The sequence below is a fragment of the Vombatus ursinus genome, unplaced genomic scaffold (assembly GCF_900497805.2).
Source record: "Vombatus ursinus unplaced genomic scaffold, bare-nosed wombat genome assembly UNPS02014778.1, whole genome shotgun sequence".
Lineage (NCBI taxonomy): Eukaryota > Metazoa > Chordata > Mammalia > Diprotodontia > Vombatidae > Vombatus > Vombatus ursinus.
The window spans coordinates 51,155,708-51,179,550 of record NW_020954556.1 but is presented as its reverse complement, the minus strand read 5'-3'; the positions used below and the strand labels follow the sequence as shown (position 1 = coordinate 51,179,550).

General features: G+C 39.3%; 1 protein-coding gene across 3 annotated transcripts in view; it reads right to left on the bottom strand.

Annotated features, from left to right (window-relative positions):
• The window catches only part of THADA (THADA, armadillo repeat containing), a 438,429-nt gene extending 414,888 nt beyond the window's left edge, over nucleotides 1-23,541 (bottom strand). For all 3 annotated transcript variants that reach the window (XM_027865188.1, XM_027865189.1, XM_027865190.1), the window contains exons 1-12: nucleotides 23,426-23,541; nucleotides 17,174-17,274; nucleotides 16,535-16,629; nucleotides 15,152-15,282; nucleotides 13,660-13,808; nucleotides 13,497-13,529; nucleotides 13,098-13,146; nucleotides 11,151-11,341; nucleotides 10,316-10,410; nucleotides 7,044-7,264; nucleotides 4,689-5,380; nucleotides 2,242-2,396 (exon numbers count right to left, since the gene is read on the bottom strand). In XM_027865188.1, coding sequence (XP_027720989.1) covers nucleotides 2,242-2,396; nucleotides 4,689-5,380; nucleotides 7,044-7,264; nucleotides 10,316-10,410; nucleotides 11,151-11,341; nucleotides 13,098-13,146; nucleotides 13,497-13,529; nucleotides 13,660-13,808; nucleotides 15,152-15,282; nucleotides 16,535-16,629; nucleotides 17,174-17,249 — 1,887 coding nt within the window. In that variant the 5' untranslated portion in view covers nucleotides 17,250-17,274; nucleotides 23,426-23,541. The remainder of the gene's footprint in view (nucleotides 1-2,241; nucleotides 2,397-4,688; nucleotides 5,381-7,043; nucleotides 7,265-10,315; nucleotides 10,411-11,150; nucleotides 11,342-13,097; nucleotides 13,147-13,496; nucleotides 13,530-13,659; nucleotides 13,809-15,151; nucleotides 15,283-16,534; nucleotides 16,630-17,173; nucleotides 17,275-23,425) is intronic.
• Between the last annotated feature and the right edge of the window lie 302 nt (nucleotides 23,542-23,843).

Here is a 23,843-nt window from a genome sequence, read left to right as displayed (position 1 = left end):
ATGTTCTGTCAATTTTGCCTTTGTAATGTATCTCCTATGCTCCCTCTTGCCTTCTGAGCCTTCCATCACCTTGGTGCAGACCCTCGTCCTCACCTCCCACCTGGACTACTGCCATCGCCTGCTAGCGGGTCTGCCTGCCTCAGTCTCTCCCACTCCAGTCCACCCTCCTCTAAGGTGACAGTCTGACCTTGTTACCCCTCCTGACATAAACTCCAGAGGTTCCCTACTACCTCGAGGATCAAATATAAAATCACTTGTTTGACTTAATAATCGGACATTTCCAACCTTTCCAGTCTTCTTACACTTGACTCCCTTCCATGTACTCAATGATCCAGTAGCAATGGCCTCCTTGCTGACACTCCGTCTTCCAACTCTGTGCCTTGTCTATCCCCTACACCTAGAATTCTCTCCCTCCTCATCCTGGCTTCCTTGGATTCCTTCAAGTTCCAACTCAAGTCCCATCTTCTATAAGACGCCTTTCTTGGATTCCCCTTACCACTAGTGCCTTCCTCTTGTCCATCTCTAACTGACCCTGCACATATTTTGTCTGACAGTTATTTGCATGTTGTCTCTCTGTGACTATTTTTTGCTTTTCTTTGTATCCCCAGTGTTTAGTATAGTACCTGATACACAGTAGACTCCTAATAAATGCTGTGTTTTGGTTTTTTTTTTTATTTGAATTGACTTGACATTATCACCTATATAGAAGTGATCACTGAAGCTTCAGAATGGATAAAATTACCAAAGTTAAAGTTGACAGAGCTATAAGGAAAAAAGGTCTGGGATAACCCTTGGAAAATACCCATACTTGGGTTGGATAAAAAAAACAATGAACTAAGAAGAAAACCCAAAAGATGAAGTCACTCAGATAAGAAATGAGTCAGGAAAGGGCAAAGTCACAGAAACTAAAGGAAGAGAGTATTCAGGAAGAAGGAGCGATCACCAATGTGAAATGAGATAAAAGGCACAAGGAAGAGAAGCCTAAGAAAAGGCTATGAAAAGGTTATCAGGTTTAGCAATTAAAAGGTCATTGGTGACCAAACAGTTGTGGGGTTTTTTTTTAAAGAGGTAATGGGGGTTATGTGACTTGCCCAGGGTCATCCAGCTGGTAAGTGTCTGCGGCTAGATTTGAATGTAAGTCCTCTGACTCCAGGGCTAGTGCTCTATCCACTGTACCACCTCACTACTCCATGACCAGACAGTTTCATTAGAGAGAGGTATAAACCCTGTACCAGTGGTATCAAGCTCAAATAGAAATTGATTCCCACAGGCAGGATACTGACTTAGAAAACCACAAATTAATATTATCCATGTTGCACGACATTTTTCTTTCTTTAGTTTAAACATTTCCCAATTATATTTTAAATCCAGAGGCTATAAGCCAGGAGTTTGACACCTCTACACCTGGACTACAAGGAAGGAAATGGAGATAGAGTGTACCTCTATTCTTTCTAGAAGTCTGGCAATGAGAGGAAAGAGAGCTATGAAATGATAATTTGAGGGGAAGGCAGTATCAAGGGAAAGGGTGGTGGTTGCTACTGTTTGTTTTAAAGAAGGGGAAGCCCGATCATGTGTGTAGAGATTAAGGAGCCAGCAGAAAGGAAGATACTGAAGAACTGGCAGGGAGGAGAAAGGAAGGGATAGGAACTAAGACACAAGTGAAAGGCTTGGTTTTGACAAAAGAAGGACCACCTCTGAGCCTGGAGCACAGGCAGAGGATAGGTAAAGACAGAGACATTCTGAGACATAGAGGCAGGAACTGAGGGAGCTCACGGAAATACGGCCTCAATTGTCTCAGAACGCTGGGAGGCAGAGTCCTCTACCCAGAAAGGGCAGGAGCTGTGGGGCTGGAGAAGGGAGGGTTTTGGAGCAAAGGCTTTAAGGAATGTGATAAGAGAGCTAGTCAGAAGGTAACAAAAAGGACTGTCATACCAGTGAGGACCCTGCAGAGGTCTGTTCATGTGTATTTGTAGTGGGCCGGGTCAGGAGAATTTTATGAGCTCCCCTGGTAGCGTTCAGCAGACCAGGAAAAGAAAGCAGATGGATGTTGGGACTGAACCAAGGTGGAGAGTGAATAGTAGAAGGAGAAAGGGGAAAGAATTCCAGGGTAGAGGACAATTGGCATCCCCTTCCTGGGCCATAGCAGGAGAGTATAGCATAAGGCTCTCCACAAGTTACCAGTGAAATAGACAGAGGGACGACTTGTAACTTCTATCACTCCAGCGGTTTTTATTCACTTACCTGGCAATGCTGATGAACTAAACCTTGTTTTATTTTTGCACTGGATACAAGGCTACCCCATGTAACGTGAGACGCAGACTGCAGATGTCCGTGAGCCCTAGCTGTCCTCAGACAGGCCATCAGAACTCCCAGGGAGCCTCTGCTGCTGCAGGACCCTAAGGACAGGAGACGGGAAAGCTGTCATCCCAGATAACATAACAAAAATAATGTAACACTGACATACCAGCATTCCTGTGTCATAAAACAACAGCTGCAATTTTAAATAATCACGCTGTCTATTTTTCCAACCAGATCATAGGTAAACTACTTCAACAGCACAAAGAAATAAATAATATTTTCTAACAAGAATACTTTACTAAAAAGACAAAGGCTATCTAATTTTAGTTCCCTCAACTGTCCACAACTCAAAACCTCTGTGTTATTTGTATCCCACTTTTTCTCCTTCCCATCTTGCTCTCAGTCAGGGAGAGAGCCTCCCAATTCACTGAGAAGATAGCCATTACCTTCGGCAGGCTCCCTATGTCTCCTCTTTGATGCCTTAAAGCCTCTCGACAGCTTCACCCATTTTGTCTTCCTCTGCTCCAGCTCCTCACGGAGATCCTTGCTTCTGTCTCCTCCTGTTTCCTCCTTGTTCCATCAATCATCCCCTCTCTTTTTGGCATCTTCAACCCTTCTTTCTCCATTGGCTCATTTCCTTCTGCCTTCAAACATGCCCAGGTCTTCCCGATCCTAAAGACAGTGCCCTCTGGTCCTGCCGTGCCTTCAACTTGCCATCCCTTCCTTCTGGTCATTGCCAAACTTCTCAAGAGAATCATCTACCATTGCTCCTGCCTCCTTCCTCTCCATTTCCTTGGAATAAAACTTCTGTCTCTACTTCATTTATTTTAAAATATTTTTATTATGAACTTATTTAGGGGGCAGCTAGGTAGCATAGTGAATAGAGCCCTGGCCTTGAAGTCAGGAGGACCTGAGTTCAAATCCGGTCTCAGACACATGACACGTACCAGCTTTGTGACCCTGGGCAAGTCACTTAACCCTCACTGCCTCACCAAAAAGCAAAAAAAACCAAAACAACTTATTTAGCTTTACATAAAAAAACTTACTGAACATGAAACTGGGAACAAGTATAAGAAATTCTCTCAAAGTCAAAAGAACACAGAACTTAGAACTAAAAAGGGCCTTATGAATCACAGATCATAAAATATTAGCGCTAGGAAGGTGATTTAGTGTTGGAAAGAATGTTAGAAATTGTGGAGCTTTATATTGAATCCTCTCTTATTATCTGCTGTGTACAAGACAATTTTTTTTCTTTTCTCATTTGTATCTAAGTGCAAAATAAAAAAATTACCAAACGAAAGAAAGAAATCATGGAGTCAGCATGGTACAGAAGAAAGAGAATTGATTATGAAGTCAGAGTACATGGGTTCAAAGTCCACTCCTAATGCCAACTTACCTGTGTGACTTTGGACAAGTCAATTATTCCCCTTACCCTCATCCTCAGTTTGCTCATTTTAAAGAAGGTGCAACTAGGTGACCTCTGAGGCCCCTTCCATCTCTAATCTTATAAACCTACTCCAAGGCCCTCCTTTTACATATGAGGAAACTGAGGACCAAAGAACTTACCTGACTTGTCTCAGATCACAAAGGTAGTAGAGGCGGAGCAAGAATTCAAAGCCAGGTCCTGACCCCAAAACCTACTCTTTCCATTGCACCCTCCCATTTTACAGATGAAAAAACTTAGGGCATGCCAGTCACTCTCCCTCCCCACCCCAGACAAAAAAAGGGTTTTGGGCCTCTTGCAAATCCTAAAGACTAACCTTACCTAAAATCTAAACACCTTTTCAACCCCTTCAAATCAAAACAATTGCACCTGGTGACCTCAAGAAATTAAATGACTTGTCCAAGGTCATACAGTATTTAACAAGTAGAAGGGCTGGTATTTGAACTTGGGTCCTCTGATGCAAATCCAATGCTAATTTCTTTGTATAGTTACATATATGTATGAGTAAATTTTTTTTTTAATTATAAGTTGTCATCAGTGCACAGGCCATTTTTCAACTTGGGCTTTCTCACTTAGCATTATTTCATCACTCTTCTGACATCTGTTATCCTTATCAGTGCTATGGCACACCACTGCTGATATATCAGTTTGTTCAGTTATTCCCTAAAATTTGAGCATTCAGATTGTTTTGACTTTGCTTTGCAGAGAGCTTTTTTTTTCCTTTTTAATTGCTTCTTTTAATTGTTTCCTCTTTAACTGCTTCTTTTAACTGCACTATTCCAAATAGTGGATTACAGGAGATAGTACTTGTAAAGTCCTTAACATGGTGTGTGGCACACAGTAGGCTTAATAAATGCTTCCTTCCTTCCTTTGTGCCCTTTCCCCCTCATTCATAATTGAGCTTTCTTTCAGAGAGCAACAAACTATGAAAACCAGTTTTTCTTACCTGTGTTAATGTTAGTAGAAGTCTGGAGAATGTTTACCATATAACTGAGGCTTTCAGGACTGCATTTCAATAGCTTTGGCAAATAATAATCAATTAGGCAAGCCATCTGTTCCAGGCTCCCTTCACGCAGTATGAGGAGGAGAGGAGAAACCCATGTTTCATGCCACTGATCAATCCAAGGTCTACAAAGAGCCTGGGATTTCAAACGATTCTTGTGATTTTTAAACATGGTTTCTAAGAGGTCGCCTGCATAAGGGGCTAGCGACTGATCACCCATCACCTCCAGGATCTGAGAAGGGATTGTTTTATTCACTGCTAAAACATTTTCAATCCCTACACAATCTACCAGGCAGCTGAGGCCGGTGTATTTTCCCTTAACATGCCATTCCAACCTCAATAGGCTCTCAGTAAGTCCCAAGAAGAAACGATCAGAGACACAGTCAGATCTTTCCACAGTGCCCTGGTGTATCTGGAGAAGATTTCTGAAGATTGTTTTTGTTTGATATCTCACAGCATCCAAGGGATGTTCCCAGTGGGTGTAGACGTACTCCAGAAGTTTCCCAACTGTGTCTGAATTCCCATTCAGACTGCTCTTTAGACTCAAAGAACTTGATTCAAAGCTATCTAATGCTGAATTGGTCCACATCACCAAAATTCTAGACAGGAACATTTCCAAGCTTGATTCCTTGAGCCTAAAAGGAAACGAGTTACATTAATGATAAAAGTTTGCTGTTAAACAACCCCAGATTTCTATTATGACTTTTATGATGATTTAGAATGATAAACTATGAAAGAAAAAATGCAATGAGACCACAATATAAAATTATTATGAATAGTACATGGGAAAAATAATCTAAATAAGCCCAAAAGAGATTTCCTTTCTTAACACATAAAAGTTTTATCACTTTTAAAATTTTGTTGTTTAGTTTAGTTGCTTCAGTCATATCTGACTCTTCGTGACCCCATTTAGGGTTTTCTTGGCAAAGATACTAGAATAGTTTGCCATTTCCTTCTCCAGCTTATTTGACAGATGATGAAACTGAGTCAAACAGGGTTAAGTCACTTGCCCAGGGTCACACAGCTAATAAGTGTGTGAGAACGGATTTGAAATCAGGAAGATCAGTCTTCCTGATTCCAAGCCCAATGCTCTATCCAATGCACCACCCAGCAGCCTTACTTTTAAAATTAATCTGTAATAATTTTAAATGTTATCTCTGATATAAAAGTTTTGCAATTTGTTCTGGAAGATAATCATATATTCCCAAAATGAAACTTCTAAAACGGAACTAGAAGGTAAAGTTAAAAATAAGTACTGGAACATCACATTTTCATACTTTATCTCTATGATGGTTGATGACAGACTGAATCTTTAGTTTGTCATTTTAAGCATGCCATCAGCCTGGAAATGAAAGAGCCCTTTGAATTGTGTTGCCGAGATTTCCTCATTAAAAACAAAGACTACATGAAATTCTAAATCTGGAAACAGAAAATATAATTTTACAGTGAAAAACATAAGAAGTGAGGCCTAAATGTTTAAATGATTTTAGATATTTTAATCACAGACCCTCGTAGTATTGAGAGACTAGACTCTCAAAAGGCACAAGAGGATCCCAGGCTTGGCAACTGATGGGATACCGAAATGGGTAAGTTGGGCCCCAGATTAAACAGCCCAGTGAGAATGGGCTAAATTGCCTTCAGAAAACTGCAAATCTCCTTTAATTACCTCAACTTTTTCCCAGAAACAATGGTCCATCTTTTTAATACCAACAGTCTACAGATGCTATGATATGGCTACAAGTCATATAAATCTACAGTCACTGAAGAATGAAAAATGATTATCACTCAGGAGACAAGGAGAGGCACATGCATGTGGTAGGTGTGAACAGGCTGCCATGAAAATCAGGAACTCTCAAGCAGAAATGGAGCAAAGGATGTCATCAAAGAAATCCATGATCCGAAAAGAAGGACAGCCACATTGACAAGAGCAGTGTAATATCCCACATCAGGAGAAAGTAAAGAAGGATCTTAGAAGGCTGGGGAGACCCAGAGACCCTCTGTGATAACTTATGAGAAGACATGGAACAGTCATATGAGAGGCATGGATGGGTTGCTAGCTGCATGATTGATGGGAACATTCCCAACAATGAAACAATAGCTCCACTTGAGTATTTGAGTCACCAAAAACATACATCAAATATTCCCATTTGTCTTAATTTCATACTACGGTAATCCTTACACAGATACCTAAAGATACTGCTAAATCAGTTTGTTCAGCTTTCATTTTCTAACTACTCCCAATCACGACCAAAGCCATTCTTACAACCAAAGATGGTACAGAGCAGAAACTGAACTCACTGCAAACTCAGGGTGAACAAAACACTGGCAATATCCAAAAGGAGTTTCTCTCCACTCTGGCCCATGCTCCCATTCTTCCAGTTTAACATAGCCAAAGCGCCCTGACACAGGAAGAGGAGGGCTGGCCCAGGGACATCCTCCACACACAGGCTTCCACAGCTGTTCATAAACCACTCAGGAACTCTGCAACTTCCCACTGAATGAAGAATCAAGCAGTTCACCTGGAAAAAAAATTAAATTAAATTAACACACAAGTCACCAAAAGATTCTTTCCAAAAAAAGTCACCAAAACAGTAAGTCCAAATTATGTTTGCCCTGAAATTTTTGCCTAAAAACAACCAATAAAGAATATAGCAGAACATAAATTAGTATTTGGTGCAGTCAAGACAACTGTTAAGGACTTCCTTTTTCAAATGTTAAGTTTCTAGAGGGCAAGGGCCATGTTGTTTTTCAAATACATGCCAGCACAGTGCCATCTGCAGGCGGGTGCACAACAAATGCTCTACAGAAACAATATATGAAGCTGAATTCTGAAATTTCACTCAACTTGTGAGAACTAATGAAAAATGATCCTTGAAATAATAGCTGGCACACAGGCAAAGTCAAATGAATAATAAAGATACTTATCTACATAATGCAGACAAAAAACCTCACGAGGAGAAAAAGTGGTAGGCACTTGACAAAATGTTTATCATTGATTGGATTTAGACTGACAATGAAAAGATTAGAAAAATGACAATTTAGCTCTCCATTTCATTCTGTCTGCAAATACACAACCTACATGAAATAAAAAATAATCTGATGGAAATTGAGGGGATGCCCATCAATTGGGGAATGGCTGAACACTGTAATGGAATACTATCGTTCCATAAGAAATGATAAGCAAGTGGACTTCAGAAAAACATGGGAAGACTTACATGAACTGATGCTGAATGAAGTGAGCAGAACCAGGAGAACATTGTACACAGTAACAGTCACATTGTGAGATGACTAAATTTGATAGACTTAACTCTTGTCAGCAATGCAAATATCTAAGACAACTCCAAAAGACTCATGATGGAAAATGCTATCCACATTCAAAGAAAGAACTATGGAGTTTGAATGCAGATTGAAGCATACTATTTGCTCTTTTTTTTTGTTTGTTTCTTCCTTCTCGTGGTTTCTCCCACTGATTTAATTCTTCTTTACAACATGACTAATGTGAAAATATTTTAATATGAATGTATATGTATAGCCTATATCAGATTGTGTGCCATCTTGGGGGGGGAGGGAAGGAGAAGGGGAGAAAATTTAAAACTTAAAATCTTACAGAAGTAAATGCTGAAAACTTAAAAATAAACAAATTTTAAAAATAAAATAAAAAATAATTTGATTACATTTACCTAAATGGCATTTAAAAAATCATAAATAAAAATAAATAAAATAAATAAATAAATAAAAGTCCTTTATTGCCCTCAAATAGATTGCACAATGCCAGACTAAAATATGTCTTTGTAGTCTGAAATAACGCTGCAATTTAAAATTATAATAACTGATAAATTATCATATTTGTGAATTCAATGACTAAAAGATCTGTTCAATAGCAGATTATATATTGAGATTATATATAGAAATCGATTATATGTTGAAATTGATTATATACTGAAATCTATTAAATGAATTTCAATTTTTAAAAATGTGAATTTACACAATTCTGAATGAGTGTTTTCTAACAAAAAAAAAAAATCAGAATCCCAAAACCACAGCAACAACCAGAAACATTAGTAGGGTATTCCCAATGTGGGTACTCCCAATGTGGGAACTCCATTCAACAATTCAGTTCACAGTTCATTCATGACTTAATAGGTAAGTCTTATGTGACTGAAGCACATAGGTGTTAAGTGACTTACCCAGGGGCATACCAAGAAGTATCATAATAGGATTTGAACCCAAACTTTTCTGATTCCAAGCCCAGCATTCTACTTCCTATCCCATGCTACTTGTATTAAAAATACATTATATGGAAAATACCGCAAGCACTAATTAAGTAAGCCAAACTCTTTTGGGTGATTACAAGTCTCATTTTAGAAGCTCTGCAATGTTACAGGGCTTGAGAAAATCAGCACATCATCTGCAAACAGGAGCATCTGGGGCCCTCACCATTTATAAGGACCTCCCTTCATGCATCTGGATTTTGTTCTGCACATCCTCCATGTCAATGATAAATACTTTACAGATCATACAGGCCCTTGGTTTTTGGTTTGTTTGGTTTTTTTGCCTCATTTGCTATTAATAATCAGAGGGTCTTTAAACAAAGCTTTCTTTTTATTTCAAAGAATCTTGTATGATTTTAACACACGTACAGAAGATACCTAATTAGAGCAAAGTCTTTAAGGCAATATTTTACTCTGCCAAATCAAATTCTTTTCTTTTTTTAAATCATAAACAAACAACAATCACAGTGGGACACTGTATTCTCTTCCTTTGTCTAGGCTATAGCATGCAGTTGGATATAAAACCCACCATGCACCATCAATACATGTGTCTCAGAAAGACACTGTGGAAAGATTTGAACTGAGCCTTTAATTGAATAAAAGATGAGTAGGTTGAATTACCTTTGAGAAAATACATGATACTTTTAATGATCCCAAACATCTCCCTAAAACAAAGGGCCATCTTCTAAATATCAATATTCACAGTTTATGAAAAATTACACATGGAGATCACCCAAAGGGAAATGGAGAGGAGCACAAAGGGTGTGAGTACTCCACAACACATTACCAAAGAGGAATTGTGAAGAACAGAGATTTATAACCAGAAAATGAAGTACCTATATCAGTAGGTTCGTAGATACAGAAAAGTATCCAAGTAAGGTCCAAAATGAAATGTTTCCTACAAATATGACTGAAACAGTTAAATCATCTTGAGTTCAAATGTTTTCTTTTGGAAGGAAATGTTGTATCTATTAAGATAGTTACTAAAATATTTTGGAGGCAAATAAAAGGCCTTATTTAAAAAAACACAGTAACATATGCATTGCCTTTAACACACTGTTAAAAAAAATTGGATTATGTGGGTTAATCTTCAATATTTAGCACATAGGCATGGATAAATTGCCACTATACAGAAGAAATCTTGATTCTATATATCCTTAAGATTGCAAATGAATCTAACACCATAAGAAATCTGGTTTAATAAGAGAAACTTTAAATAACTTTAAATAGATAAAATAATCAAAATATATTACATTTAACAATATTTAATTAGTACAACTTAAAGAAAGATCAACTCACCAAACCAGGTATCATTTCAGCTGTATCACACATAGTCTTAATGAGAAGAATAACAGCTAACCCAGATGTACTCTGAATATTCTGTAAGAGGTCATCTATTTGACAGAAAAATAGAAAGTACTTTTTAAAAATATAAAATTCTTGAACAATTCCTTAATAAACCATCAGCAAAACTACACAGCAAGATGATATAAGCAAAGGCATTTTGCAAATGCTGAAGCCCTAGATAAGTGTCAGCCCTTATAGAGAGGAACAGGAACTACACCTGTGATTTCACTGACAGAGGAAACTTTCAGGTCGAGAACCTGCCCCTGTGAAAGCAGCAGCACCTTCTTCACCATTCACAGCCTCAGGGAGCTATCTAGAGCAGTGGTACCCTGCTGGCCGCCAATTACCTTAGAAAACCACAAATTAATAAGATCTATGCTGTCTTGTATTTTTATTTATTTTGTTAGACATTTCCCAATTACGCTTTAACCTGGTTCAGTCCAAACTCTGGCGTTTTGCGGGTTTCTGGTGCCTGCAGGCCATGGGTTTGACACTTCTGGTCTAGAACACTGGAAGGTTAAGTGACTTGCCCAGAGTCACACTGTCAGTATGAGCCAGAGGGGGCCCAGAACCTAGTTAGTCCTAACTCCAAGGCTAGCTCTCTAGCCACTACATAGCAATGCCTACAAATTACCCCCACTAAACTGCTACATTTGAAAGAAAATGGCAAATATGGTAAAGAACCATGATTTCCCTCTTTAAGATAATTTATTAATAATCTATTTCAATTAAGTATTAGAGGCAATCTGATTAGCACATAATTATAGTTATCTTCTAAATACTGTACCATTCCTTAGGAACTTGGAGAAAATGCTCAGAAGGCCACCCATGCTTTGCCAAACTGGAGAACTGGGGATCTTCCAAAGATCTCCCTGACTGATTTCTTGTACTTTCTGCACTAGCATCACAGAGACTCTAATGGCTATCAGCAAGTCGTGCATCAGCTCTGTCTGAGCAATATGGTTTCCAGTAAACTTTCTAAAGATGGAGAAAGACAACATCATGAAAGGAAATTTAAATAAAAGTTTCACCACCATCCCCACCTCATAAGAAAACACTCATCCATTCAAAAAATGAAAATATTCATACCTTTTTACCAAAAGGCTATAGGAAGACAATTTTCTCTAAATAAAAAATTTTCATGTTATCATTAGCCATGCACTGATTTGCTTATTTTCTACTTACTCTATGAGTCAAAGACTCATTGCTTCTTTCACAAACCCCTAAAAAAATCACAGGTTCATGTACCAACCAACAATATCCTCATAGGGATGTGGGTCCAAGGACAAATCCTACTATGTGGGCAGCATCACCCTTTCTATTTTCATCCAGGTAAAATCTAGTTTAAATTAAATAGTAATTAGATTGGAAGCTGCTTGAGGGCAGGGACTGTCTTTATTTGTATTTGTATCCCCAGGACTCAGGAGAGTGCCTGGCTCATGGCAGGTGCTTAATAAATGTTTACTGACTGACAGACTGATTGACTGACATGAAGGGAAGACTCAAAGGCAAAAGGAAAGGGAGGTTATGTCACAAAATTACAACATTCAGAACAGATGGTGAGGGAAAGGGAAGGTAAACAGGGCTGCTGTAGCCAGTCAACCAGCCCCAACAGTGTGCATACACACACACACACACACACACACACACACACACACACACACACACACACACGTGTATATGTATATTGGCCTGTGAATTCTTTCATTTTTTAGCACCGGTGTGATTAACTCCCTACTTCTTCATTTCCTTCCAACTACTTTCCCCCATAATAAGACAACAGGTCAATTGCCCTGATTGCATAGCTTATGAATGTCTTGGTCCTCCTTGAAAAGTCTGCTTTTGAATGTTTTAGTCAGTTAATACAGGCCAAAGAGAACTTGCTATCATACCACAGAAGTCATAACTTCTGCCGGACAAAAGGCTCTACCAATTACGAATCTTCCAGAACTTTTTCCAGATTATTTATAATAATTTTTCTTCTCATAAAGAGGTGCTTTTAGCTGCATCTTCATCAATAAAAAGGAAAATCTACTGCAAATTAAATATCTGTATTTAATTACAAATAAAAAATACTAGGAAACAAAGCACCAAGTGGTACATTTATTACCATTCCCTCTAAAAATAATCATATTCAGATCAAATGAGATAATACTTGTAAAGCACAGAGCACAGGGCCTGGGATACAGTAAGCACCATATGAATGTTTATTATTATTGCTGCTGTTGTTCTATCTTCCCAGAGAGACAGGATACCCAACATGCACCAAAACACCAACTCTTTGAGTGTCACCTCTCTGAGACTTTTGGCAAAAAGTGTTTTACCTCTTTAGTTGGCATACATGAAACAAAAGGCCAGCCAGGAGGGCCTAACCACCTGTCTGCCACTACCAATGGGCAACTGACCACCACCAGGCATTATACTAGTGGGATGGGACTTATTACTGCCTTTATATCCCAAATACCTAGCACACTGCCTGCTACAGAGTACGGCCAAAATAAATGCTGATGGGGTGAATAATTGTGGAAAAATGTAGGCTATATAATCATATTACCTAATGCTGAAAAAAATATGGACAACACTGCCACAGAGGGGAAGTCTGTTTCTGCCTCTCTCTTTTCACGCGCGCACGCGCACGTGTGTGTGTGTGTGTGTGTGAGAGAAAGAGAGAGAGATACACATGCATACATACACACATGCATGCATGCATGAACACACACAGAATGTATTTTACCTATTTTCTTCTGGTATTTCAACTAGAACCTTCTGTAGAAACTGAAGAACTGAAACAAAAAACATGCAATTAAAGAACAGTATGACCCCCCCCATAAGATTAAAATACGGAAAAAACAAAGCACAAATTGAAACCTATTGACTACCATATCAATTTTAGTATATGAAAAATGTTATATTACACTCTACCTACATTGGCACACCTTGGTTTTTATCCAAAGTGTGCAGTTTTTCAGGAGGTAGCAGGAAGGGGGCTCCCCAGGGTACCCTATTTCCCTTCCTCTTCCTAATCCAAAGAAAGCATGCAGTCAGCAGTGATCAATTTATTTTTATAATTTCATAATTCATTTTAATATTTATTTCTTTTTCTCAACATAAAAACTAATTAACCGGCTCTTACCATCTTTAAACAGGTTCATAACACTTGTCCTACCTGTAGGAAAAAGAAACCCCAACAACCAATATTAGTATAGTTTTAAATTTCCACTGTGGGTTTTATAATACATATTGAGAATTATAGCAAAGACAGCAGCAGAATACAAAAATACCAAATGCCCTCTTACCCAGGTTAAAGTTCTCCATACAGGAGGCAAGATTGTCAATTACTTTCCTATAAGAGTACAAGTTAGTAGTTTTCAGTTCTTCTTGAAGACAACAGGTGAAGCTACATATAGCATCAGCAAAAAATGGTTCAGGGAGGCCATTTAGTGAACTAGAAGAAAAAAAAAAAGAAAAGGAAAAGTCTAAGAACTAAGGCCCAGATGAGTCTGTTTAACTGGAGTCTGCATAACTTGGTCAACCACATTATCCCTCCTACTCAATGAATTCCACTAGTTTCCCCATTTCTTCTAGGATGAAAGATAAACACCATGATTTGGCATTTAAAGCTCTTCACAACCTGGCCCTTTCCTACTTTTCCAGCCTTATTACACGTCAATCTTGTCCAGGAGCTCTACAATCCTGCCATATTAGCCCGGATGTGCTTCATATGCAACACTCTATCTGCCATCTCCATGCCTCTGAACTGGTGGGTTCCATGCCTGGAACACTCTATCTCCTCATCTATAGCTTCTGGAATCCCTGGTTTAAATCAATAATCAACTCAAGCTCAACTTTCTACACAAGGCTCTTCTTGGTCCCACCCAACTACTAATGCTGTCCCTCCCCAAACTACATTAGGCTCATTTCACATATATTTTAAATGTAGCATCTATTTATACATGTACTTATATGAAGAATATAAGCTGTGGGCAGAAGTTGCTTCCCTTTTGACTTTGTATTGCCTCACATAGTAACTAGCACACAGTAGGTACCAAATAAATGCCTATGGATTGGAGGGAAATTATACAGAAATAGAAATTTCTGTAGGCATAATCTACAGGGATTTATTCATATAATGGAACATAGGACATGGGACATATCTATAATATAATTTGAGAGTCTGGGCAAAGGGTATCCCCAACCCTCAAAATGTTGTCCCTACCCAAGTTTGACTGATATCTAAAATTCTACTTTTAGAGAGCCAGTCCTTAGATTTACTTTCCCTGAGATATTATTTTTACAAGACAAATAATTTCTAGGAAGTCTAAAAATTTTCTGTTGATAGCAGGGAGCCAAGTAACATTGTGCTCCAGGAGAAGACACTGAAGGAAGAAGGGAAAGAACCCAGAAGCTAGCAGGAAAATTACAATAGAAACTTTACCTACTTTATCATTTTCCCAAGGACCAGTCCTCATACAGTTACTTAACTGAGCCACAAATCGCTACCATGTCCACGTAGGGTTAAGAAAACCATCATTTTCTGTCCCAGCCCAATTAGCCTAAGTATGCTTTAGTCCAGACAACTAAAATCAAGCCACACTTAGAGGGGAAAAAAGGGAAAATGGAGTGATGTTGTTTGTTTCTTTCTTGATTAGAAAATGCACTCCAGGGGCAGCTAGGTGGCACAGTGGACAGAGCTCTGGCCTTGTAGTTCCATATAAATTACCTTTAAATATCAGATTAACTGTTGTTTTTCAGGTAGGCCATCATTATTATTAGTCTCTTTTTTCTTACCTTGCCAACACTTTCTTCAAAGGGTTCTTTGACCCCACAGAAAAATAAATACGTCCTAAAATATCCAAGCAACTCTGAAACATGGGATCACATGCCTGATTCCCATCTATCTTCTCTAGCAAAGGCACAATCTATGAGAGGAAAAAAAAAATCAAGACCAAATGAAAAATCCAAAAATATCATCTGGGTGGGAAATAATCTAATTTATCATGATGAGAATCTCCCAACCACTCCAAAATAATGGAAATTATAGTTGTTAAATAGTTTCCCTTTTATTAAGAATGCTGAGTGAAACACCTGTACTGTGCATAGGATCATGGGATTATAGGATTTAGAGCTGGAAAGATAGGGCCTTAGCATACATCAAATTTTTCCCTTAAAAAAATAAGGTTTTTTTGCACCAATGAGATACCAGCATTTTACTAAAAACAGAAACATCAAAATATATTATTGTGACAATTAAAAAAGAGACATAGTTTCTGGGTAATTTAATTATCTTATTAACAGGGCCAACACATTTATTAATAAAAAGATGGTCATTTGGCCACCTCTCTTAGACCAAAGACAATTGTGGCAGTGGTGGGCTCACAGTTTATATACTTTACAAAGAGCAGGTGTTCAATGAGGGGCTGAGAGTGACATGTCAAAAATATCATGTCAGACCACCCAATCTCTATACTCAGACAACCCTGCAGCCTTAGGCTATCCAGACAAAAGGATCTATCTCCACCCAAGCTTGGGTAGAATACAAAGGGTTTCCCCACCTTAGATTAAATTCTTTGTAAAATTGGGTGGGGTCTAACCAAGATAGAAGAGAATTAATTCAATCTCATTATGAGTAATGTCCTTCAAGAGACTGAACTTTTTAAAATCAAAAATTTGGAAGAAAGAGAGAGCTCTGAATCTACCCAAAATATTTGTTATTAATAATCATTTCTCTCATTATTTAAGTTCAAGTGGTAAAAGCTTGCTTCAGGACACAAATGATACTAACCTTAATATCTTAAATAACATACAATGTAACTTTTTAAAACATTGCAAGGAATATTAATCCAAACTGGTTTTTCCTCCATTAAAAAAAAGCATTTCATACTCTCCAAAGGTCTGAGAAGTGGTCTAGCCATCCTCTCATTAATAGGTCCCTCTTAAGGTGAACCCTAAATATGGTATCCATCACTCATCACTTAGGAAATTAATGAAGGAACAACTAAAACTACCTGGTGTTCAGAAAAGTCCCATAGTGGCTATAGTGTGGGCTGGAACTAAGGGGCACACAATGGCTTTAGAAGATTCTGAACCAAAGAGGCTAATTCCTTTAAAAAAAAAAAATCATATGATATGATATTCTAAGAGGTACAATCCTGGTTGCCAATTAAGTCTTACCTGTTTGATACAATGGATTTGAACTAGTCCATCAGTCAGTTGTACACAGCGTAACAACAAGGAAGCGAGATTCTCCCCTTCAGCATCTGCAAATGCTAAATAATACACAAAAGATATTTTTCCTGTGACTTCAACAATATGTAAATTGTGTTTCTAATCTACATTTTAAAGAACTGAATATTTATAAATTAAAAACATAAGCTTTATTAATCTGCATACAATATTTTAGGACAACAATCTGACTGGCAATAACATTTAGAGAAAAACACAGGAATACAATTCAACACAGTAATAATTCACATTTATATAGCACTTAGAGATTTAGGAAACACTTTTCTTCCAAACCACTCTGTGAAGTCACATATTATCATTATTCACAATTATCATTATCCACATTTTACACATAGAGAAACTGAGGCTCAGAAGAATAAAGTAACTTACCCAGAGTTAAGTAGACTCAAACCCAGATCCTCTCTTTGCAAATTCAGTGGTCTTTCCATTATACCATGAGTCATCTTTACTATTTGCTGACTCAGAAACATCCCCTAGAAACTCCCTTGACACATTAAAAAATGCTTACAAACTAGGACAGAAATACATTAAACAAGCATTAAACAGGCAAAAAAAGAAAGCACTCACATCCCAATGTTTCAAGTTCCTGGTGACCAACAATCAGTGGAGCAACCTGAATATCTTTTTTCTTCTTTAAAACCATTTTGGACAAATTAAAACGGTGTATACTGTAAGAAAGAAGAGTTTTAAAATGTATTTGTTTTATTTTTAACATTAAGACTTGCGAGAGGAGTAGTTCAGAAATGATTTATTAATGACTACTAAATATTTGTTTAATTCTATTCAGCATTTCTATTAAGGTCAGTCTTTCTGTTTCAACATACGGCAACACAGAGCATGATTTCACCTTATTTAAAATTCTACAATCTGATACCTTGTTAAATTTAGAATCAAGTTCTCCTCTGGTTCAAATCACTCAGTGTTTGCTGGCTTTATGGAAACCATCTTATTGATGCCTTAACAGAGTTTTACAAAGTTTTGCAAAGTGCTAAACATATGTTATCTCATTTGACTCCCACAAGAAAGATGGAAATTTGAATATATCTTTGAAACTGAAGGAATGATACCAAGACCATCCAGAAGTAAAAATGGGAGTTGTTCTAGAGAAAGAAAAGTTGGCCGAAATCATAGGAATCAGAGCTGAACAGGACCTTCAAGGTTACCTGTTCTAACCCTTCGTTTGTTAACTGAAGACAGACACAGAGAGAAATAATTTGTCTAAGGTCACACAAGTAGGAACAGAATTGGGATTCAAACCCCAAAGTCTGCTTGGTGTTCTAAAATTGGCCCTCAATAAGACAGCCAGTCTGCTGATCCGTTCGGACAGAAGAAAGAACCTGAGGGCCAGGTGAGACACTTCCTGGTGGTTCTGAGAGGCTCCATCCTCTCTGGAGGGCTTTTCCTCTGGGCCTGTGATGGTCTTCCCTGAACAGTGGGTGCCCCTGGCACAAGTGGTCTGCATCAAGCACAAAGGACACTGGGAGATGGAAATTCTGCAGCTGTGGATTCAAAAACCCCCTCTGAGCATTCTCCTTGTCTCTCCCAGTGCCTGCAGATGTAGTGGGACCCAACTGAGAGTAAGGTTCCAGAAGCCAGTGAGAAATCATCCTCAGCTCATTTCCTATACAGAGAATCACAGAAGTTTTCCAGAATTTTTCCAGGAACAGAAGTCAAGTTCAATGACCTATAGTTTGCAGAATCTTCTCTCTTCCCTTCTTTGAAAATCAAGACAACATTCCCCCTTCTCCAGTCCCAAGGTTCCTCTCCCTTTTTTCTATAATCTTCAAATATCACTGAAAGTCGCTCAGTAATCACATGTACCAATTCTTTCAGTACCCAAGGGAATGGTCCATGAGAGTCAAGTGATTCAAAGTCATAAGGGGCAATTAGATGCTTTCTGTCTCCTTGTTTATGTTTGTTATGGGGGCTATCAGTTGCTTATTAGTCACTTTTTCAGTCTCCAGTGTGAAGGTCATTCTCCTTTGCAGAGAAAACTTAAAGTAAGAATTGAGCAGCTCAGCCCTCTCTCCATTGTCAGTTAGCATCATTCCATTCACACCAAATGAGTCTAACCCCTCTCTGAGCCTCCTTTTTCTCCAAACAGAACTTTAAAAAAAATTTTTTAAATAAAGTTTTTATCATCCTTAGGGGCCCTCACCAGCCTCAGCACATTCTAAGCATTATCATTCCTGACACTATGCATATAGGAATATGTAATGCTCTTGTATTCATCCTCTGTTACCTGCCCTCTTTTCCACCTTCTAACAGGCCAAACCTGACTCATGCTGGTAGACCAGGCTTGAGAATGAATGAAATGAGACACTCAGAGAACACATGACAGTTAATACAGGGTAGTTAACTGGGCCTGGAAGTGAATGGAGATTCAGCAAGGACACAGCTAGACTTAGCTTTGCCCAAGCTGGTCCACAGCCAAGGAAAGGAGCAAGTGACTTGTCAGGGCCTGGCTTCTTTTGTATTCAATGCCCTCAGCAGAGGAGGCTCTGGTAACATTCCAAGGCTTTAGTTCCCCAAGCCAATTAAGTCTTGAGGACTGTTTCAGTATCTTTTAAGGAAAAACTAAGCTAGCCTATGTAGAGTAGAGCCTTAGGTCAATACTCCTACCATACACTTCTATACATCTATTTTTTAAATCTCAGTTGCATGTTGTTGTTGTTCAGTCATTTCAGTTATGTTTGACTCTTCACGACCCCATTTGGGGTTTTCTTGGCAAGATACTAGAGTGGGTTGCCATTTCCTTCTCCAGCTCATTTGACAGATGAGGAACTGAGGCAGACAGGGTTAAGTGACTTGCCCAGGGTCACACAGCTAGTGAGTGTCTGTGGTCATGTTTGAACTCAGGAAGATGAGTCTTCCTGACTTCAGGCCTGTCCCTCTATTCCATGTGTCACCTAGCTGCCCTCTAAGTTGCATACATGGCCTGAAAATTAAAGATGATATAAAAAGAAAATTAGAAGAGAACCAGATGGTGTATTTTTCACAACTATGGCTAGGAGTGATTTTGTAACCAAACAACGGACATGGGCAATGATAACAGATAAAACTGATAATTTCAATCACATGAAATGCTAAAGCTTAAGCATGAACAAAATTAATGAAACTAGAATAAGAAAAGACACTAACAAATAGGGGAAACCTTTATATCAAATATCTCTGATAAGAGCCTAAAATCCAAGACACATTAGCAACTAATGTAACTACATAAGATCAAAAGTCATTCCCCAATAGATAAGTGGTCAAAGAATATGAATGAACAATTCTCAAAATAATTACAAACCATTAAGAATCACATGAAAGAATGCTCCAAACTACTTATAATAAGAGAGATGCAAATTCCCCCAAATCCCCAAATTGGCAAAGTGGAAGTCAATGTTGGAAGGACTGTGGAAAAAACAGGTACATTGTCAGTCAAGCTGAAAATTGGCACAATGTTCTGGAAAGCAATTTGGAATTTGCACAAAATAAAAAGTGAATAAAATGTTTGACCCAGAGATTTCACTGCTAGGCATACACACCAAGATATAGGAAGAAAGAAAGAGAGAAAGAGAGAGGGAGGGAGGAAGGGAAGGAAGGAAAGGGAGAGAGAGAAAGAAAAAAAAGAAAGAAAGAAAGAAGGAAAGAATCCATCTGCACTGAAATATTTGTGGAAGCATTTTTCACTATAGCAAAGAACTAAAGTATATGCCCATCAATAGGGGAACAGCTAAACAAGTTGTGTGGCACAGTAATGCAATGGAAAATTACTGTATTCTAAGAAACAATGAATATGATGGATATAGAGAAGCATTAGAAAACTTGTATGCAAATCTTTGCAACTGATGCAAACTGAAATAAGCAGAACCAGGTAGACAATATTCAATGAGAGTAATAATGTAAATGAAAAGACCTAAATGCTGTGAATTTATAATGACCCAGCTTAGACCCAAAGAAGATATACTGAGAAGATGTCTCTCCTCCTTTTTTTTTTTTTTAAAGAGATAGAAGACTATGGGTATAAACCACTACATATAATACCACACTTTTTTGATATATTGGTTAGTTTCATTGAACTGTTTTTCTTTCCTCTTTTTTTTTCTCTGTTATAAGAGATGGCTCTCTAGGAGAGAAAAGGAAATGTAGATGATGTAAAAAAAATAGCAATAATTTTTTTTAATCTAAATTGATTCCCTCTGCTTACATACCAGTCCTTTTTTTTCGGGGGGGGGGGGGAGACTAGGCAATGTGGTTAAGTGACTTGTCCAGGGTCACACTGCTAGTAAGTGTCAAGTGTCTGAGGCCAAATTTGAACTCAGGTCCTCCTGACTCCAGGACTGATGCACTATCCACTGCACCACCTCGATGCCCCCACACCAGTCTTTTTAAACAAATCTCATTTTCCCACTTCATTGCAACTATTTTCCTTTGTGTCTTCGTAATTTCTTTCTTGAGTACGTCCTGTCCCTCCTGGACTGACTTCCTCTAAAGCATTTTACTCCATGGGATCCTATCCTTTCTGTGAACCCTTTGCTATCTGCTTTCCCAAAATCTGGGACAGGTGGTCAGACGATGCCCAGGTTTCTTCTTTTTCTCTATCACAAACTAAGTCACTTCCCCTGCAACCAGCTCCTCCTTATTAGTGAGAATAAGATTCGGAAAACAATTTCCCCTCACTTGTTCTCCTACCTTTTGAAAGATGAAATCACCATTAATACAAGTCAAGATATCATCTGTTCCACTTTCAGAAAAGAGGAACCTCTTGGTAGTTTCCTGGATAAATGAAATTCCCCATCCCTACAATATCATGCCTCTGTGCCAGGCTTGTGATCCATTTCTCAAACTCCTGATTTAATTTCCTCATTCCATCCAGGTGGTCTGAATTATATTCAAATGGCAAAATCACTTCTGTTTCCCCCTCCGCTGATCATCACCCAAATAGTCAATCAATAAGGATTTATTAGACCCCTATCATGTGCCAGGTACTTGTGCTAAGAGATGGAGATACAAACAAAGGTAAAAGTCAGTCCCTGTCTTCCAGGAGCTCACAATCTGATGGGAGAGGCAACATGCAACCAAATATAGTTGAACAAGCTGTGTGTAGGACAAAAAGGAAATAATCAACAAAGGGAGGGTAGGAGAGAGAATGGGAAAGGCTTCCTGTAGAAAGCGGGATTTTATCTGGGGCCTGAGAAAAGCCAGGGAAGCCTGGAAGCAGAGATGAAGAAGGAGAGCATTCCAGGCATGGGGATAGCCAAGGGAAATGGCCTTCCCTTCTCTAGGTCTGAAACACTTATGTGTACACTTCTTAATTCACAAAACTATCCCCATTTTTACCTGCTGGGTGGCTCAGTGAACAGAATGTTGAGCCTGGAATCAAGAAGATGTGAGTTCAAATCCTGCCTCAGACACTTATTAACTGTGTGACCCTGGGCAAGTCAATTAACCCTCAGTTTCCTAATTGGTCCCCCCACCTCAAGTCTCTCTACCCCTACACTTCAATTTATCTTACAAAAGGCTGCCAAAGTGATTTTCCTGAAGCACAGGTCCTATTGTGTCACTTCCCTACTCAATCAACAGCAATCAATACCTTGAAATTGCCTAAGGAACCTATATGAACTCCTGCTTTGGGTCCAGGAAATCTCCAAGACAGTATAAAGCTTCTGACAACTTCCAAACCCATCAGTGCTTCAACACGCATTTCTTAAGGACTTACAATGGGCTGAGCACTATATTAAGGTCTGAAGAAAAGAAAGGCAAAAGATTACATCCTTGATGGAAGAAAACGTACATTATCTAACGGGGGAGACAATATGAAAATAATTGTGTAAATACAATATATGGGTGGTGTAAATGGAAGGTAATCTCAGAAAAGAAGATACTGGCAGTTGAGGGGACCAGGAAGATCTCCTGCAGAAAGATGAACTGAGCTGAATCCTGAAGGAAGCCTGGGAAATTAAAAAGTGGAAGTAAGGAGACAGAGCATTCCAGGCAGGAAGGAGAGCCGGCCAGTACAAAGGCAGATGTAGGACCTACTGCGTGCCAGGATCTGCAAGCAGCCCAGTGCAGCTGGATCACAGGGTGCATGGAGGGGTGTAAAGCATTAAGAAAACTGGAAATGTTAGTAAGTAATCTGTGTTGTGAAGAACTTTCAACTCCAAAAGTTATAGAGACCCTCTGGAGTTTAATAAGTAGTAGGAGGGTGGTAGAGCACTGGGCTTGGAGTCAGAAACATTGCATCTTCTTGAGTTCAAATCCAGCCTCGAACATTAATTAGCTGTGGGTCAGACACTTAGCCCTCTTTGCCTCAGTTTCCTCATCTATAAAATAAGCTGGAAAAGGAAGTAGCAAATCACTCCAGTAACTTTGTCAAGAAAACCCCAAATGAGACCAAGAAAAGTTGGGCAGGGCTGAATAAGAGCAAAATTTTTCCAAAAATGGTTCCTATGTCTATTGCTCAGAACTCTCTGGATGTCTAATAAAAGTGTGTGCTGAGGTCCTGCCAAGAGGGTCACACTGAATGATAAACCCATGACTCCCCTCTCCAGGGGGGAAAGAATCACTCTCTCTCCACCCCGGGGGTCCCACGAGCGCCCTCAGCTGCCTTCTTCCAAGAAGAGCTCGGAAACACGTGGCTAGGAAGGTAATAAACAAGGGTCTCCCAGGAAACCAGAGAGCCCGGAAGTCACGCGCCCTCCCCGTTCTCGCGATGCTAGGTATAGGATTTGGCGAATAAGCTTCACGCCGCGATCCCCAGTTAACCGGCGGAAGAGCGCAACGGCGGGACGGGAGGGCGCCAGGCGGGGGTAGCGTCCAACGCCAGCGTACCTCGTAGTCCTGGGCGTCCGTGTGAAGAGGCGCGGCTCTCTCGATGGGGTCCACGCGCTTCCCTCCCACCGTGTAGGGGTCTCGAGAGGCTCCCTTGCGCGCGTGGATGCGTTAGGCCGACTGGGTCTGGGAGGAGGGAGGTGGAATCGCCGTCAGGCTTGACTGACGGAGGGAACAGCCAATCAGAAGTTCTGAATGGCCTCTAAACGTCGCTAGGAGGCGGGCCCTCCGGCGTAGTTCATTTGAGACACCAAATTTAAAGGGGGTGGGGAAGGGTGCTTTGGGAGGTCATGCTCTGATAGGACCCCACCTACCCTAGTCCCAGTCTGCACCTGTAGTCTGTGCTCTTGAATCTAGGGCAGTCCTGCCTTGTGTCTTCCCTTTATCCACTTACTCTTGGGTCTTCAGGTGCTGCGGT